General features: G+C 40.3%; 3 protein-coding genes across 4 annotated transcripts in view; 2 read left to right on the top strand and 1 right to left on the bottom strand.

Moving 5' to 3' along the window:
• Positions 1-1,612: 1,612 nt before the first annotated feature.
• Positions 1,613-3,019, top strand: LOC143368576 (large ribosomal subunit protein mL62). Its single transcript, XM_076811452.1, has 3 exons — positions 1,613-1,873; positions 2,121-2,309; positions 2,573-3,019. The coding sequence occupies exons 1-3, from the start codon at positions 1,715-1,717 to the stop codon at positions 2,831-2,833; spliced, it is 609 nt and encodes a 202-aa protein (XP_076667567.1). The 5' UTR covers positions 1,613-1,714; the 3' UTR covers positions 2,834-3,019.
• A 149-nt stretch (positions 3,020-3,168) lies between these two features.
• Positions 3,169-5,586, top strand: Cluap1 (clusterin associated protein 1). Of its 2 annotated transcripts, none has more exons than XM_076811264.1 (6): positions 3,169-3,358; positions 3,445-3,641; positions 4,148-4,543; positions 4,617-4,855; positions 4,945-5,123; positions 5,209-5,586. In XM_076811264.1, exons 1-6 carry the CDS (start codon positions 3,220-3,222, stop codon positions 5,472-5,474), a joined length of 1,416 nt encoding a protein of 471 aa, XP_076667379.1. In that variant the 5' UTR covers positions 3,169-3,219; the 3' UTR covers positions 5,475-5,586. The 2 variants fall into 2 exon arrangements, with proteins under 2 accessions (XP_076667379.1, XP_076667369.1); XM_076811254.1 differs by having other exon boundaries at positions 3,180-3,358; positions 5,206-5,586.
• Positions 5,120-15,210, bottom strand: part of LOC143368466 (uncharacterized) — a 73,893-nt gene continuing 63,802 nt past the window's right edge. The window contains exons 4-8 of the mRNA XM_076811231.1: positions 14,455-14,660; positions 13,515-13,716; positions 11,493-11,720; positions 10,814-11,124; positions 5,120-8,910 (exon numbers count right to left, since the gene is read on the bottom strand). Of these exons, the coding sequence (XP_076667346.1) occupies positions 8,400-8,910; positions 10,814-11,124; positions 11,493-11,720; positions 13,515-13,716; positions 14,455-14,660 (1,458 nt within the window). The 3' untranslated portion in view covers positions 5,120-8,399. The remainder of the gene's footprint in view (positions 8,911-10,813; positions 11,125-11,492; positions 11,721-13,514; positions 13,717-14,454; positions 14,661-15,210) is intronic.

The following is a 15,210-nucleotide window of genomic DNA, read 5'->3' as shown; positions in this document are numbered from 1 at the left end:
CCCAAAATTTATCACTAACTAACATTTATCGCTCCCCAAAATTTGCCGCTTCCTACAATTTGTCGCTCTCCAAAACTTGTCGCTTCCCAAAATTTGCCACTGCCCACAATTTTCCGCTCCCCAAAATTTTTCACTTCCCCAAATTTCGTGGGTCCCCAAATCACCAAAATTTACCGCTCTCGAAAATTTACCGACCCCCAAAATTTATCGGCCCCCAAACTTCGCCGGCCTACCTAGCCTATACCCAAATCCGTCCCTGATTCCCTCCTATTCTGTGGGGCAGCTTCATTATTAAACAGTATAATGGAACCTGCACCATTTTCCAATTCCTTGCCTTTCCTTACATCATTTCTTCCAGTTTTCTTACTTTTCTTTATATTTTAAATCCGTAAAATTTATTTCATATTTCCTTGCGTTTAAAGAAAATTACTATAAGGTCACTTATTTTAAATCATTGCAAAACAAAGAGAACCTCAAGCATAGTTTATTGCTCTTATAGCCTAGCACTAAAGCATAACCGCAAGAAAATGTATATCGGTTATTTCGCGGGTTTACGAGACGGTCGTTAACACCGACTGCGAAATTCAACGCCTAATAATTATTTGCCACTGACGAGCGTTGCGTCAAGTAGACAAACGTGGTAAGACTTACGACAGACGTAAATAAGAGCTGCATACATGGAGGACAAATTCTAGTTTTAACAAATTATATAAATTCGTAGTTGATATGTTTTCGACAGATTTAAGCTGTCAGTGTTAGTTTTTATACGTTGCTGCCGAATAGTTTGGAATGACTTAGAAATCATTAGAAATTTCAATTATTCTACGAAGGGAGTAAATATACTGTCTGTGGGCGAAATGAGTTAAGTGGTATTTAATCACTTTTAAATGTACTCGAGGCGTTTCTGAGTGAGAAATCACTCGATTAACAAGCTAATTAGATAAGCTCTAGCAACTTCATCAATGTCACTCAGACCTGCAATTCAATTTGTAACACTGAAAGCCTAACTGTGTAAATTTAGTCTGAAACACCATGTACCAATTTGGCATTGATGATAATCAATGAGTAATAGCATTCACTACTATCAATAGATTTTTCTACCACCCTATGCAAGTACTATAACTATATAGTGAAATTCAAGGTAACAGTCTCTTCATAAATTAATCTAATTATTTACATTATAAGCACTATTTTGTCACTTAAACTTCATTACAGCGAAAGTAATGCAGCGACCAAGTTACTCAGAATACTTTAAGAACATTTAATAAACGATTATAATAAATACTATGTCAAGACGTAAAATCTGCTTTCTGATGGAAAGTGTAAATGGCGACAGTTAAATAAGCAATCATACGCAAGCAATTGTTTGCTTGACTAATTTAACAAACATTTCATTACTTACGTGAAACTGTCGCGTCGTTTCCATCGTGATGAGATCTGCTCGCAGTACCAATCAATTATTGCACACTTTCCACGCCAAGTAACAATTAAAGCGATTTAAAATCACGAGTAAAACTCACGTCCACTGTTCCTGTTTGACTACGGGAAATGACCAATCTAATTTAAAATATCGAATACGATTTATTTCGATAGCTTTTGATTCTCGAAAGTCGAACGTCAGCGGCGACGTTCAGGCAAGAAGTTTGTTACTACTACGGTATAGGTTATGTTTGAAAACTGAAGATCCACGATTCGGGAAAGCAAAAGAGACAAAATGAATGTTGTCGGCAGACAATGCCTTAAATTTTTTAAAAATTATGTAACGCATCAAAATCACTTTTGCCTTCTTGGAAGGGCGCTTGCCTACAAAAGTGCCTTCTCCCTTGACAAGCTATACCCAACGAGTAACCTTAAACTCTACACGCCAACTTTCGTAAGTTTGTTGTTGTTTACTCCGTGTGAGAAACGGAGAGCAAGTTTTTAAACCACACACTTTGTCGGTCCTGTGATTTATAGTGTTGGTTCTTACCGGCGATTTTATGAGCATTTTTCACGGAATTATTTCGTTCGAAGGAAAATGAAATGATAAATGTGACTTCAGCTGGGTATTTTATAATTGCGATGAATTTTGAGAAACATGCTTCTATAATGGTAATAATTACAATTTTAAATCTTTTCAGCGTCCAGAGGATCCAAAGGCAAAATTCCTTGGTTATATACCTTTGGAGGAACTCGATATAACGTATAGCCGTAGCAGCGGTGCAGGAGGACAGCACGTAAATTGTGTAAATACTAAAGTAGATTTGAGATTTAACGTACAAAATGCTAAATGGCTATCGGAAGAAGTGAAAGAGAAGATATTGGAACAGGTAACTTAGGATTTTCCATAGTTATTTCGAAGAAAAGGTTTGTCGGTTTTTAAAAACCGGTTTTAAAAACCAGTTTTTATTTATAAATTTGTAAAATTCGAAAAACCGGGGTTTAAATTTAAAAAACCCATGTTATATACTAGAATTAATATGCAGAAATGAATTAATATCCCGGTTTTTTGGGAATAGCGGTATTCAAAAACCGGGTTTTCCAAAAGTCGGTTTTTGTATAAACCCTAGCGTTGACGTTACATCTGTTGCAGCATAAAAATAAACTAAACAAGGACGGCTGTCTAATAATCAAGTCAGAATTAACAAGATCGCAGCAATTGAATTTAGCCGATGCCCTAAGAAAGCTGAGAACAATGATATGGGAGACTATAAAGCCCCCTGCAGAGGTGTCCGCTGAGACCTTGGAAATGAAGCGGAAGCAGCAACTTAGAGCAGCGAGGAAAAGACTTGTTGAAAAACGACAGCATTCTCAAAATAAGCAAAATAGAAGTCAATCTTGTGATGATTTTTAGACATTCATTACACAATTGTACTTGTACATTACATATAGAATAATACATATACTGTTAAAATAAATGGAGTATAATGTAAAATGTACCAGAACTTATGTTACGACATTGGTGGTTTCAATTTTCCTCCGAAATTTTTCACAAAAATGTTACAAAGCACTTAAATATGATCGCTATTGAAATTTAAAACTATATAGTGGCTACTATTCCATTGCAATTAATATCAATCCCTCAATCAGATATCTATAATTCTTACATGAAAAATTTATTGCAACATAAATTTTTAACACTACAGCCATAATCGCGTTTAAAAAACGAAATCTATACACAGAAAAAATGCGGAAAATCATTTCTTGTCCTTGCATTTGGAGAGAGATTCACTTTGAAATATGTATGTGTATAGTTGGACACGTTTCCCTGGCAACGTAACGCGCGTAAATGAAAACATAACTGGGGAGGTTGAAGAAAAGTGCCTTGGTTCACTGGTATTTACATGTTTCAGAAACATGTCGTTTCGCGACTTAAGAAGTACGTAAACAAACTATTTTTCATTATGTGCATCGCAAGTCTCGCAACTGTATTGGGCATAGTAATTGCTACTTACCTCTTTCCAGATTTTACAGAAATGATGCGGGTGCTGGGTTATCCGAGGCTGATTTCTGTTGGAAATTTTCGAACACCGATTTTCCCATTGGTCGCAGAAATTCTCATATGGCTGGTGAAAAGATTTGATCCCGATGCTGACATACCTGATGAATATGTTACCGAAGAAGGACGTATCGCATTGATACGTGCTGTCGCTGAGTTCATGGTAAGGAATGGAAACTAGAAATAAGGGACGGATTGTTTGAAAGAGTTTGGTTGTATAGCGAAATATAGATTAATTCAAATAACACTAGCATACTCGCTACTCCGAATCATAGAGCCCGATAAAAAAATGGCACACTTAAGTGGCTTCTTCAGTTGTGACGGTATATATTTTACCAATCCATTGGCAAGTTTGAAAGTTTCAGAGAAAGTTTAGTTAATATAATATGAATTGTTAAACAGTAGCGGTACCAGTAGTTGATCATGTATCAGTAGTTGACATCTTTTCAGAAAAACGTGAAAACTGAGGTTTTTAGAAGCGCAATCATCTCTTTTCAACAGCGAGCCATAGCTCCTAATACCCACAGTTCGCCACTTCTAAAAACCTTATTTTTCACGTTTTTCTGAAAAGTTGTCAACTACTTATACATGGTCAACTACTGGTACCTTTACCCTAAATAGTTTACAATCTTTATGCTAGAATTAATAGACGTAACTGATTTAATATAGGCATTGAAAACAAATGTTAAGTTAAATACGAAGAAACTGTACCAAGCAGATGGCTATGCTGTGAAGGAATTATTAAAAATAGCCACGTTACTGTACGACGCACAGAGCAATAGCAACAGTGATATAATTTCTGACGAGAACTTCCATATAGCTAATTTTGATATCTCCGACAAAATTAATGAGTTGAAATCGACTAGACAATTGGCTAGTCAGCTGACTGTCACTGGTGCATCGTTGTTTGACCTATTAGGACGTGAAGTTGATCTCCGAGAAATTCGGAATTCCAAAGTTGCTAGGCAATTCGACACGTCAGAGATTGAAACAGCATTGACAAATGTTATTGAGAGCGTACGTAAAGAAATCGATGACACCAAAAGGCAGATAGATAACGTTAAGGTACCAAATGTTTATTTCCTTTTACTTTTAAAATAACTCACATTCCGAATGTAATCTACGGCCGTTCGTAAAGGATACGGAACAAAACCTGGATGTGAGGATCGAAAGGCGTCGCGCAGAACTCGATAGAAATCAAAAGAGGCTACAGACATTGAAAAAAGTACGCCCAGCTTTCATGGAGGAGTTCGAGAAGCTTGAAGTTGAATTGCGATCTTTATATGACGATTACTTACAAAAATTTCGTTACCTCGCGTACCTAGAGCATTTGCACGAAGATGCGGTAAAAGCGGAACAGGAAAGGTTTGAAAGGCGGTGCGTTAACTTTGACCAATAGAATTTAGTGACGACGTAGAATAGCAACGTTTGGTTAATATCTTGGATAAACTACTGATTAATAACAGGCAAGAGGCGACGCGGAAGCAGCTGGAAAAGATGAAAGCAGAGGATGCCAATTTCGAAAGCATGATGGAGGGAAATGATTCTATACTACCTACAAATCTACAAGAACCTCCGCCTCCACTCAGTGACACAGAGAAACAGAATACTGAGAAAACAACTCCAAGCAGTCGGCTAATGTCAGGTAAGGACTGTTACAATTTATTTGTTAAATATCTTAACGAAATACAAAGATTATCCCGTAAACATACATATAAAAAAAATAGCAGGCCGTTCGTCAAGGATGCAGATATCACAGCGTCGAATTTATGGCAGTATGTCTGGACGTCAGAGGGGGACGATTCAAGAGTCGAATGACAGTGGTGGCTCGCTGGACAGTGATAGTGATTTGTTGATCGACGGTGATCTCGACGACGAGGATGAAGATGACGATATTCTAGACTCCGTGGGACCAGAAATTGGGAGTTTCGATTTAAAGGTTGGACCAGAGAAACGAGCTGTTAGCAAGCTAGATCATTCGGACGAGGATTTCTAACAGCGTTGTAAAAAACAATTTACAAAAACTTGAAAATATACCGACCGTGTAATTTATCGATCTGTATCGCAGACGTGTACAATAACTGTAAATAGATGTTAATAAATGGCAATACGTATCGTTTCTCGTGAATTGTGGCGGCAGTCGAAAATACTTAAGACGTACATACACCAGCGGACAAAAAAAGTTACCACTTTCTCGATTCGTTCTATTTTTGTTGTTTTACATGTAGCGTACATTTGGGACTGTGGTATGCTTAATGTGCATATTCTAACGGAGAATTTAAAGCTGTATAAAACCCAGTTAAAGTTGAATTTACTTAACTGACAAACAAAAGTGTTATATGACTTTGAACTGGGTAACACATTTTTGGGGCCGACAAAGAAGTTACCACGTTCAGTAAATTAGTAGGTTGCCCTAAAAGCAAAAGGTGCCCCCACACAATATTAGTTTTTTTTTATTAATGTTCAAATTGTGTTGTCTTATTTAATGTTACGTTGGGTTTTTGTTAGTTAAATAAATTCGACTGTAACTGAGTTTTATACAGCTTTTAATTCTCTTTCAGGATATGTATATTAGGCACATACAGGGCCGGCGGGACTCATTATGCAACTTATGCGCCGCATAAGGGCGCCAGTCGAAGGGGGCGCTAAAAACTATCGCACACTTAATAATAAAGGACTCCAACTCCCACGTAAACAAAATGTAAATGTATATTTTTTTTATTGTACCTCGTAAAGACAAAACATATTAAATAGAAAACAGGTGCAAAAATTTTCTTGCATAAGGGCGCCAACCACCCTCGCGCCGGTCTTGGGCACATACTGCAATTTTGAGTTGATATTGAAAAGTAATAGAAGTAGGGTGGTTCGAAAAAGTGGTAACTTTTTTGTCCGCTAGTGTATACGGCATAGTCTCGTAAACGATTTTCGAATTCAGTTGTTCGTTACAGTTTCACATGTAAGTATCCCAGACACGCGTAATGAAATATATTTTCAAGGGAATCAAAATACATATTGTCGTCGTATAATATTTATTAACTTTCTCAACACGACCAAACGGCATGTTGACGTGGCTCAGCACCGATCACATGTATGTATTTCACCTATCCTACATGCTGCGTACGCAAATACACGTACACACTCGTGTATACACATATATACATAAATGTATGTGCGTGTAAAAAATGTGACCTTATGAAAGAAATAGAAACAGTTTGCCCGTATTCATTGTCATAACGCTCAGATCTGTAATTCCTATTTCGCTGACATGGTAAATCCCCCCCCTCCCTTCTCTTCCCGCCATTGTGAGCACAATTAACAATCACCTCCTCTCCTAACACGTCTACCATTATAAGTAACAACAGTGTCCGCAATTACTTTCACTGGGTAATAAAAAATGTTCGCGAGGACTGGTCGGCAACGCGTAAGTTTGCCGAGCGCAACTGACCGCGGTCCAAACTTAAAGGTGAACGAAATCCATCCCCGAACCAAGGTGTCTCGCACAGCTTCGCAAATTCATCCGATACAAACTGCTAGATGTAAAACGATGGATCAAAAACATTACGCATTCTACGCGTTCGCTATAGATTAAATACTAGATGTTCTAGATACATATTATACATACATAAACTACGGCTAGGTATTGATCCTATGGATATGCGTATGTTTTGTTTATACTTTGTGCGGATTTATAAGGTGTGTTAAAAACAATATATCAACAAGACAACGATGTACTAATATCAAATCTCGCGTTATAGCCTGCAACGTAGACCGAACTGTAGGCCCTGCGTAAGTAATCTCTACGTATCTTAGTCAGTTTCACGTACAGCCACTCGTATTATCATTCGAACACCATGCTGCAGGTATTTCGAGCAACGACGAGGCCCCCAACGCGTACGTTCAAACTAGACATTGATAACCACTTCGCATCGCTATCCCTATATTTGTCTACGACGTCTACGTCTGTTTCTCGGCACGCGCGTTAGAGACCTCGCTATTGCTTGGTACACCTATACCTTGTAAATTATTCCTTTGTATCCTCGGCGTTAATGAACTGATTATTGCTTGAATGAGTTAAAACGCTTATTCTATTTCACATAACTATAATATTTAGTCACTTAACTTATATGTATAGTTCTCTATACATAATACATCCCAGGAGATAAGCTGGCAAATTTTCCCAGCATGCTTGGGGGGTCGAGAACAGGTTTGGCAGAAGATGTATTAAAATCGCTACAATTTTGTTAATGTAACTGTACATTCTATATAAAAATATTCCTCCTTGAAGCGTCGAGCAACTAAATTTTATGCCTTTTGCCAACCGGGACCAAGTACCTCAGCTCATTAAACACCGACCAGCCCGTTAATCCCATATTAAGCGCGTGCTCGCAGGGCTAACTTACAAGGTACCGCGGTGCCTGAACACTAGTACCAACCACTGTAGACCGGCTTCGGTTCGAACAGAAACAAATCTAATTGTAAGTAAAATATACACGTATAAAATCGTGAAAGAAGCACCATAGCGTAAGAGACGCAGGATCGGCCGGGAAAGTCGCCCTGTACTTTCCCGGCCGGTCATGAGTCCTCCTCACGTAGAAAAATATTATCCGTCAGCTTTTTCGATGAGCGTCGCGCCATCCTCTTCAACGTCAGCCACCCCCCGTTGGCATAGTTCTCCGTCTAGGGAGAAACGGGACATGTCCAGACTGTGGACCGCGAAAGGTAGAAAAAACGTGTTACGGTAGCACCCCCCCCCCCAACCCTCCCTCCCCAACAATAGTTCCACGCCGCGGATGGAAGCTCCCGCGGGCCACCGATTCCCATCGAGAAGCTAAGCTCCGCCGTAGTTATAGAAATAGGTTCTCGCTACCTTGGGCGTACCAGTGAAATTACCAATATCCCATACGTTGACGACGGTCTTTTGCTACCTGACCGCTTTCAACGGGGCGTTGTTTGCTTTTATCCGCGGCGTCATCGCTGGCACCGGCTCCAACTTCGGCATGGAGCACTCGGCGCTCAGGTCCGCCCAGGTTCTGCCAGCGTTGTCGGCCAATCTGTCTTTGTATTTGTAGGCCGTTCTATCGACTACCGATTGTGTCTTTATACAGTCGTCGCCGCCGAACTCGCATACCCGATAGTGATGCAGGATCGCGGCATCGGAGGGCACGTTCAGTGTCCCGTGCCCGGGGATGAACTCCCAGACGAAATGGTTCCCGGCCTCGACCACGTCCTGAGGCTTGCAAACGTACTTTGAGCGCTGTTTGTGCGGGTGCAGCTTCGTCCTGCGTCGCGTTTTCCTTAATGTAATTAAACCGGCCTCCACGGGCGTCCGACTCATCACCGTGAACGGGTCGTCGGCCCACTGCAGGTAAAAGAAAGCGTTTTGGAAAGAGTACGCCCCGGTGGACTTGGTGTTTATACGACTGCTCATCCACCTGGAACAGGTTGAATCAGATCAGCACGGGCGTGGCAGACGAAATGCTGCCGGGCCGCGGCAGTGGACAGAGTGACTTGGGCGCGTGCAGGGGCGGGTCTGTGTGTAAGTTAAGTAGGCTGCAGCTAGTGTTCCTTCTCGAGAATGCTTTCTACAGAATTTCTCGAGAAATTTTATAATTGCTTATTTCTTATCTCTCGAGAAATACTGTAATTTCTCGAGAAACATAAGTCTAGGAAAAATATTATAAGTCTCATTTATTTTCGTGAATGAATGTATTGCTAGTTAATCGCGAACGTATAAACACATCTACAATTTATAATACAGCTTATTAATAACATTAGAATCTATATGAATTCCAATAGAAAATCACAGTACAGAAGATTCGATATTATTAACTGCTGAAGGTGCTCTTAAATTCTTATTTAAGAATTTAGAAAAATTGTATACTGAATTAAGTACATAATGAGTTTCTTGTGGCTATTAAAGAAGAAATATAGAAAAGAGGAGATAAGACTATTGTATCCCGTATAAAATTTTTGCACGATCCAGAATTTCTTCCAAAAGGGTCAAAAGACGCATTTTTTCATTCAACAACCAAGATAGATATATATAAAACGTGAAAATATAACAGTAACAGATTTTGCCATAAAAAGAAATAGATTCGCCGACGCTACATTAGACGCATTGTGCTATTTAAAAATAAATTTTAAAACCAAAAAGTAAAGTTTCGCTTTGTACAAATTTTGTATTAAATAAATTAACCAATTATATTTAATATCTATTTTTTCATTTACACAAGTTTTGCATAAATTAGACAGGAGTAATCATTTAGTTAAAGTTTTCTTGTGTCTTTGATAAATATTATCAACATTATTCCAAAAATATAATTTTTCCAATATTTTTTTCAATTTCTCGAGAATTCTCAAGAAATATAATCTCATTTCTGATTTCTCGAGAAACAAAAAATATCGAGAAATCAGGAACGCTAGCTGCAGCCTAGTGGAGCAGCAAATTTTGGGGGGCGACAAATTTTCAGCGAAAGAAATTGGAAAAGGTTTAAACACAGGGGCTTGAGACAACTTGAAAAACAATTCACTTTTTTTATGTAGCGAGTTAGCAAAAATTCGCATGTGAATAGCCATATTGAATTAATTTTGAAATTCACTCGACTTTTTTCAATTCAAATACTTGACGATATTGCGCGGAAAGGGTGGCAGATACTTGTTAGCCTGGGGGCGCCAAATCTCAAAATCCGCCCCTGGGCACTTAGTCGTTTGGTACATAAATGTTTCGTTCCTCTTTATTTCCCAAGAAAATGGTAGGGTCTCCAGTACTTTTACAGCTGAATTCATTATCAGTATTGATTCCGATCGAAAACAGACTCTCCATGTTTTCCAAGAATCGTGACCTACTTTTCCGTGAATGTAATACTACCCGGTTTAGGGCTCGCGTACTGGAGCTAGACACGAGCTTAAAACAGGGTGGGGGGTGGATTTATGCTTCATTGGGTGCTGCCATTAAAAATCGTCCGAATATCGTCGTGTTTGGACTCATTTTTATCAGGGAAATCTCAGGAACTCATTGGTAGCAATTTCGTGAAGGCGTAATGAAAAATAGAAAACATGGAACCCTTCAGTCGTGTGTGCTTTAAGCCCCATTACCGAACCTATCGATTCTGATTGTATTGTATTACCATTTTTCCCAATAATTATGAACGACGAAATATGTTTTAAATATAATAATTAAACGTATAAAAAATAGCAAAAAAAAAACAAAGTTCCCTCAGGCTGGACTATTAAATACACAAACACCCTGCGGCAATTTTCAAGGAAAGTGAACGGTCATAAAATCGGCACACGACTCCAAGCGCAGGCTTTCGAGGCGCGTGAAGAAAATCTCACCTAATGAGATCAATGATCGTGTCGTTGTGCCTCGGTACAATAAACTCGTCGAGGTCCACCAACGCCACGTATTCGTATTTGTACATAGATCGATAAAGGCAATCGTTCAGGGCAGCGAACAGTCCTTCCGTGCGGATCTCTCGTTGGGAGATCATGTCCAAATGATGCCAAGGTAGCACGGTGACGAGACCTTTAGCTTCGTAGTACTTCAGAGCGCATCCGGCCTCCGCGCCAACCGTGTCATTGTAAAGAGTCACATGGCTGGCGCCGAGCAATCTATGCAACTCGATAAACTCCACGAGCTGCAGCACCTATAAAATTTTCACCCGGTTACCACAGACACGCACGACCCGCGACTATGACGTATCCCTTTAATCCGCACTCTTTCCTCCCTATCGATTCGACTCGCGGGCTTATCGTGACTCGACACCATCAGCGCGCAACCCTCGCCATTTCTTATCGAGAGCAATTACATCTACAACAAAATAAATAAGATTGCTCGTCGAGGGGGGCGGGCGGCAGGGAACGGAGAAAAGAAGGAGCGCAACGGCGACGGCCACGTTCGTTGAATTATTCAAGATTTACGCGGGGTAGGGGCAACGAGTGGGCGAGTGGGTTAACCGTAATGCATGCCTCTCTTCGGCTCCCATTGAAATCCTGAAAGGTCTTTCAAACGTACTCTGTTATAATCGTAATGCAGGGGTTTCACGCAAACGGCCAGCAATTCCTTGTCCTTCGACCTGTTCCCCGGCCGGTTCTGCACGAGGATGCGGTTCGTCGGGGCCGCCTTAAGCCTGGCCACGACGCTCACCGTTTCCGGCACCTTGTCGGACGTGGGTGACTCCTTGGGCAACGGGCAGATCACGAAGCAGGCACTGTACTTCAAGTTCCAGTTCTCCCTGATTACCTGTCGCAGGTGGGTAATATAGCTGTTAGTTTTATGGCTTGAAAAGTGCAAGATTTTGAGGAGTGCGTCTTCGAATCGGTCACGCCTTCCCGAGCGATCGCCTCTGCCGGCAATGGTTTGTACGGTTCGAATTCGAAGTTTATTTATGAACTGCGGGTCATTGCATGCCATCTCGATCGATTTTGTACAACGATGTCAGAGATTTGGATGGCATTCGCGTATATTGTGGTCCGTATGAAAATAAGGGGGGTTTAAGTCATCACTTTTCTAGTTTCGAAATTGTTTAAAAAATACGAGCCCTCGAGGTTTACAGTTTTTAGCAATTTCCATGGAAACTGCCAAGGGATCGTCCCAAAACGATATAACGATTTTTAATATTATATTTCTAAAGGAATATGTGTATATTCCGAAGTGGTTTTGTTTTTTATGTAAATATTCGAGCTCGTGTTAAAATTTCAATTTATTCGCACTAATATTAATATTAATATAATATTTTTACTGCGAAAAATTTGTTGAGAAACACCTTTTCTCGCTCGCGAATGAGAATATGTACCTGCTTAAGAAAATGCCGCGTATACTACTGCGAATAAGTACAGTTGTAATTTGATAAACAATTTATATTGCCTCGCAAATAGTATCTTCTGCAGGGATTATAATATTTTCGTTTGTCACTGTTATCTACACAAAGACATTATAGAATTATGAAAGCAAGTTGGTTGACTGCCAAGTTGGTTATTAATAATTTAAATAAAGCTGGGGTGACTAGTGTTGAACGCAGGCACGATGCATTGATTGCACTTGCTTCAAGTTTGCTTATTCTGTACGTTGTAGAGTGGCCTAATCCCTTGGCGCAAGGTAATAATGGGAATGATGAATTATAAAATGACGAGTCGCAGCTGTGACGCAGATTATGCTCCAAGTGCTGGTAGACGTCGTTACGCCGTTAAATTTTAACGAAGAAGAAGTTCCAGGGCCCTTTGACAGCCGTTAATTTATTCATTTACTTTCTAGTAATCAATTCAGAATAATTAGATGGTTCCTTCTTCCCACTTTTATTTTAGATTACTCTGACGCGCGGAAATTTTAAAAAAATTATAAGAAAATAAATTAAAGGTCTCTTCTCAATTTATTAAACTTCCAAGTCTATATTTCACAACGTCAAAGCGTTTCACTTTTACGTTCGCTTGTTGGTGAAATTCTTAATTGAAAATAACTTTACACGCCAGTGTACCTTATAAAACTTAACTAATCCGCGACTGGTAAAATCAAGTGAATTATTAATTTCGAAATTACGCTATATTTCATTTCATTCCTTTAGTTCTGTGTTAATAAGTTGGCCTGCTAGGGGTTGATATATAAAACAACTTAGCAACTCTTGCACAGCATAAAGAATATTACTAATCGTAAGTAAATATTACTTTAATCTAATAATACACCTAAATTAATTATTTCCAATAAATTAATTATTCTCAACTGTTTAGCGACGCATGGACGGCGACGTGCGCGTACTAACATAAAATTAAACATTTCCCGAGTATCCAATAGCGCTTTGGTGCGAACTAAAAGTATAGTTGTTCGTAGCAAGCGTATGCACGAGGAAAATTATGTTGCCTCTAATTCACCCGCCGTACCAGGGCAAACTTGTTCGGGGTATTAAAAAGAAACGCGCCAGTAAGTTAGGACGAAAGTTTCTCTCCCCTCTCGTTTTGTTTTCCTTTTTCGAAAATAATTGCCCACGTTTTAAGGGCGACACTGCGGGAGTGGTTCTCTTCTTTTACCTTCGTTAATACGCACCTTCACTTTAGCAGCCACCGTTACGGACGCGGTAACGTTCCCCCCGTTTTCGGGTCGATACCAAAATCTACACCAAACACGCTCCGGTCCTCTCGTCTTCGTCGCGCTTATTACGCGCACCATCCCTTGGCTTTTGCCTGTCGGCGTGCCTGCACCACCAACCCTGTCGTCGAAGTACGCCGAGTACACGAAGAATTTGAATCTGGGGATCAGGAAAAATGGCCCCCAAAATTTTCAGGATTATTCACCTTTCGCGCACCACCTAAATACTTCACACACCCCCTCACCGCTTTTCAGGACAAACAGTGCAGAGAGTAGGTACTCGAGTAAAGTTAATCGATTGAAATTCGTTTATGAAGAACACGATTTATTATTAGCTTATTAACGTGGAATATTATTGATAACAGAGGTGCGCTAGGCTCTGCTCTAATTTCTTTAACTTCCCACGTGCCCTTTTACCGTTAATCTTCCGCCTGAATTACCCTATTAGCATTTAAATAACAAATCGAAATGTATAAAACGTCACTACTTCATTTCCAAAAGCACCGCAACGAAACCCTCGCGAAGTCTCAACAAATTGTTCCAATTATTTATGGAACACGCACAGTAGCGCGTTGACCCGTGGTAGATATCCATCGAAATTTCAATTCGATTCTGACAGAAAACAGAAACGAGACTGCCGACGTAAAGTTACACAGCATTTCGCGCATCTGCTACGTCTCCGTGGAAGCAGCGAAGGCCGATAATTATTCTAATCATTTTTTAAAGGTTCTGCTACACGGAACGTGTTAATCGATCGCGCACGAGGAAGTAGGTTTTCTTTAGCATTTCTGCGCGCGTACAGCGAGCTAGTATCAGCTAAAGGGGGTCAATCGAAATTAAGTGTGAACAATTACGGCCAATAAATATTCAAGGAGGCCTTATCAGCCGGTGGACACACCTGGTTTTCGTGACTGGCAGCCATTCGGCGTGCGTGATCCTCAAGCTCTGATCGAGTTGTGGTAGACGAGCTTCCAAGTTGGGTGGTAAGCTCGGCAAACCCCTCGGGTCCGGTTGTATCGCGGTCTTCTGTCCCCCGTCTTCCCCGCGCACCAATAATCCGATATGATCGTCAAAGCTGCCCTTCAATCCGATATAATCTTCAGCCTGCGGAAGCCAAACAGACGGTATAATAATTCCCATCTGCTGCAAGTAACTGTTCTCGCGTCAGGCGCAGCTATTCCCTGACACACTCGGTAGCTGCGCTGCGTTCTGAATCCACAGGACGATCGAGGGAAGGAGAACTCAGGAAAAAAAAAATACAGTACTGTAAACATTCATTGCATCCCTCGAACGAACACGTTACTCCTTCTCTAATTGTTAGCACCAGGGAAATATTGCTGCAAAGCTATCCAACGTCCTGAACAGCACAGAAGCATCGCTCTGCAAATAGACTAATCCATTCAAAGCCGGCGAAACTTCTCTCAGAGGAATTCAGAGCAAAGACAAAGAGGATCCGTTCGACCGTGTAATTAATGATTTAGCAAATTGCACTTAACCGTCGTATTATAAATTACTGAATTACCAGCGGCCCGTTTAAGAACTCGCAGCATTGGCACAGCTGTAATACAAGCAGCCGGACAGAGCATTAAATCAGTTACCGGTAATTGGCCATTGTAACACATTGATTAAGGATACCTGCGCAGTATTTATATAA

Source organism: Andrena cerasifolii, chromosome 1, assembly GCF_050908995.1.
Source record: "Andrena cerasifolii isolate SP2316 chromosome 1, iyAndCera1_principal, whole genome shotgun sequence".
NCBI classification, from domain to species: domain Eukaryota; kingdom Metazoa; phylum Arthropoda; class Insecta; order Hymenoptera; family Andrenidae; genus Andrena; species Andrena cerasifolii.
The sequence above is the reverse complement of the archived record's forward strand: the minus strand, read 5'-3'. Positions and strand labels throughout refer to the sequence as shown.

Coding starts and splice junctions, on each gene's coding strand:
- LOC143368576 (XM_076811452.1), top strand. CDS start 1,715: ATGAATGTTGTCGGCAGACAATGCCTTAAATTTTTTAAAAATTATGTA. Junction 1,874..2,120: donor AACTCTACACGCCAACTTTC/GTAAGTTTGTTG, acceptor AAATCTTTTCAG/CGTCCAGAGGATCCAAAGGC. Junction 2,310..2,572: donor AAGAGAAGATATTGGAACAG/GTAACTTAGGAT, acceptor CATCTGTTGCAG/CATAAAAATAAACTAAACAA.
- Cluap1 (XM_076811254.1), top strand. CDS start 3,220: ATGTATGTGTATAGTTGGACACGTTTCCCTGGCAACGTAACGCGCGTA. Junction 3,642..4,147: donor GTGCTGTCGCTGAGTTCATG/GTAAGGAATGGA, acceptor GATTTAATATAG/GCATTGAAAACAAATGTTAA. Junction 5,124..5,205: donor AAGCAGTCGGCTAATGTCAG/GTAAGGACTGTT, acceptor TAAAAAAAATAG/CAGGCCGTTCGTCAAGGATG.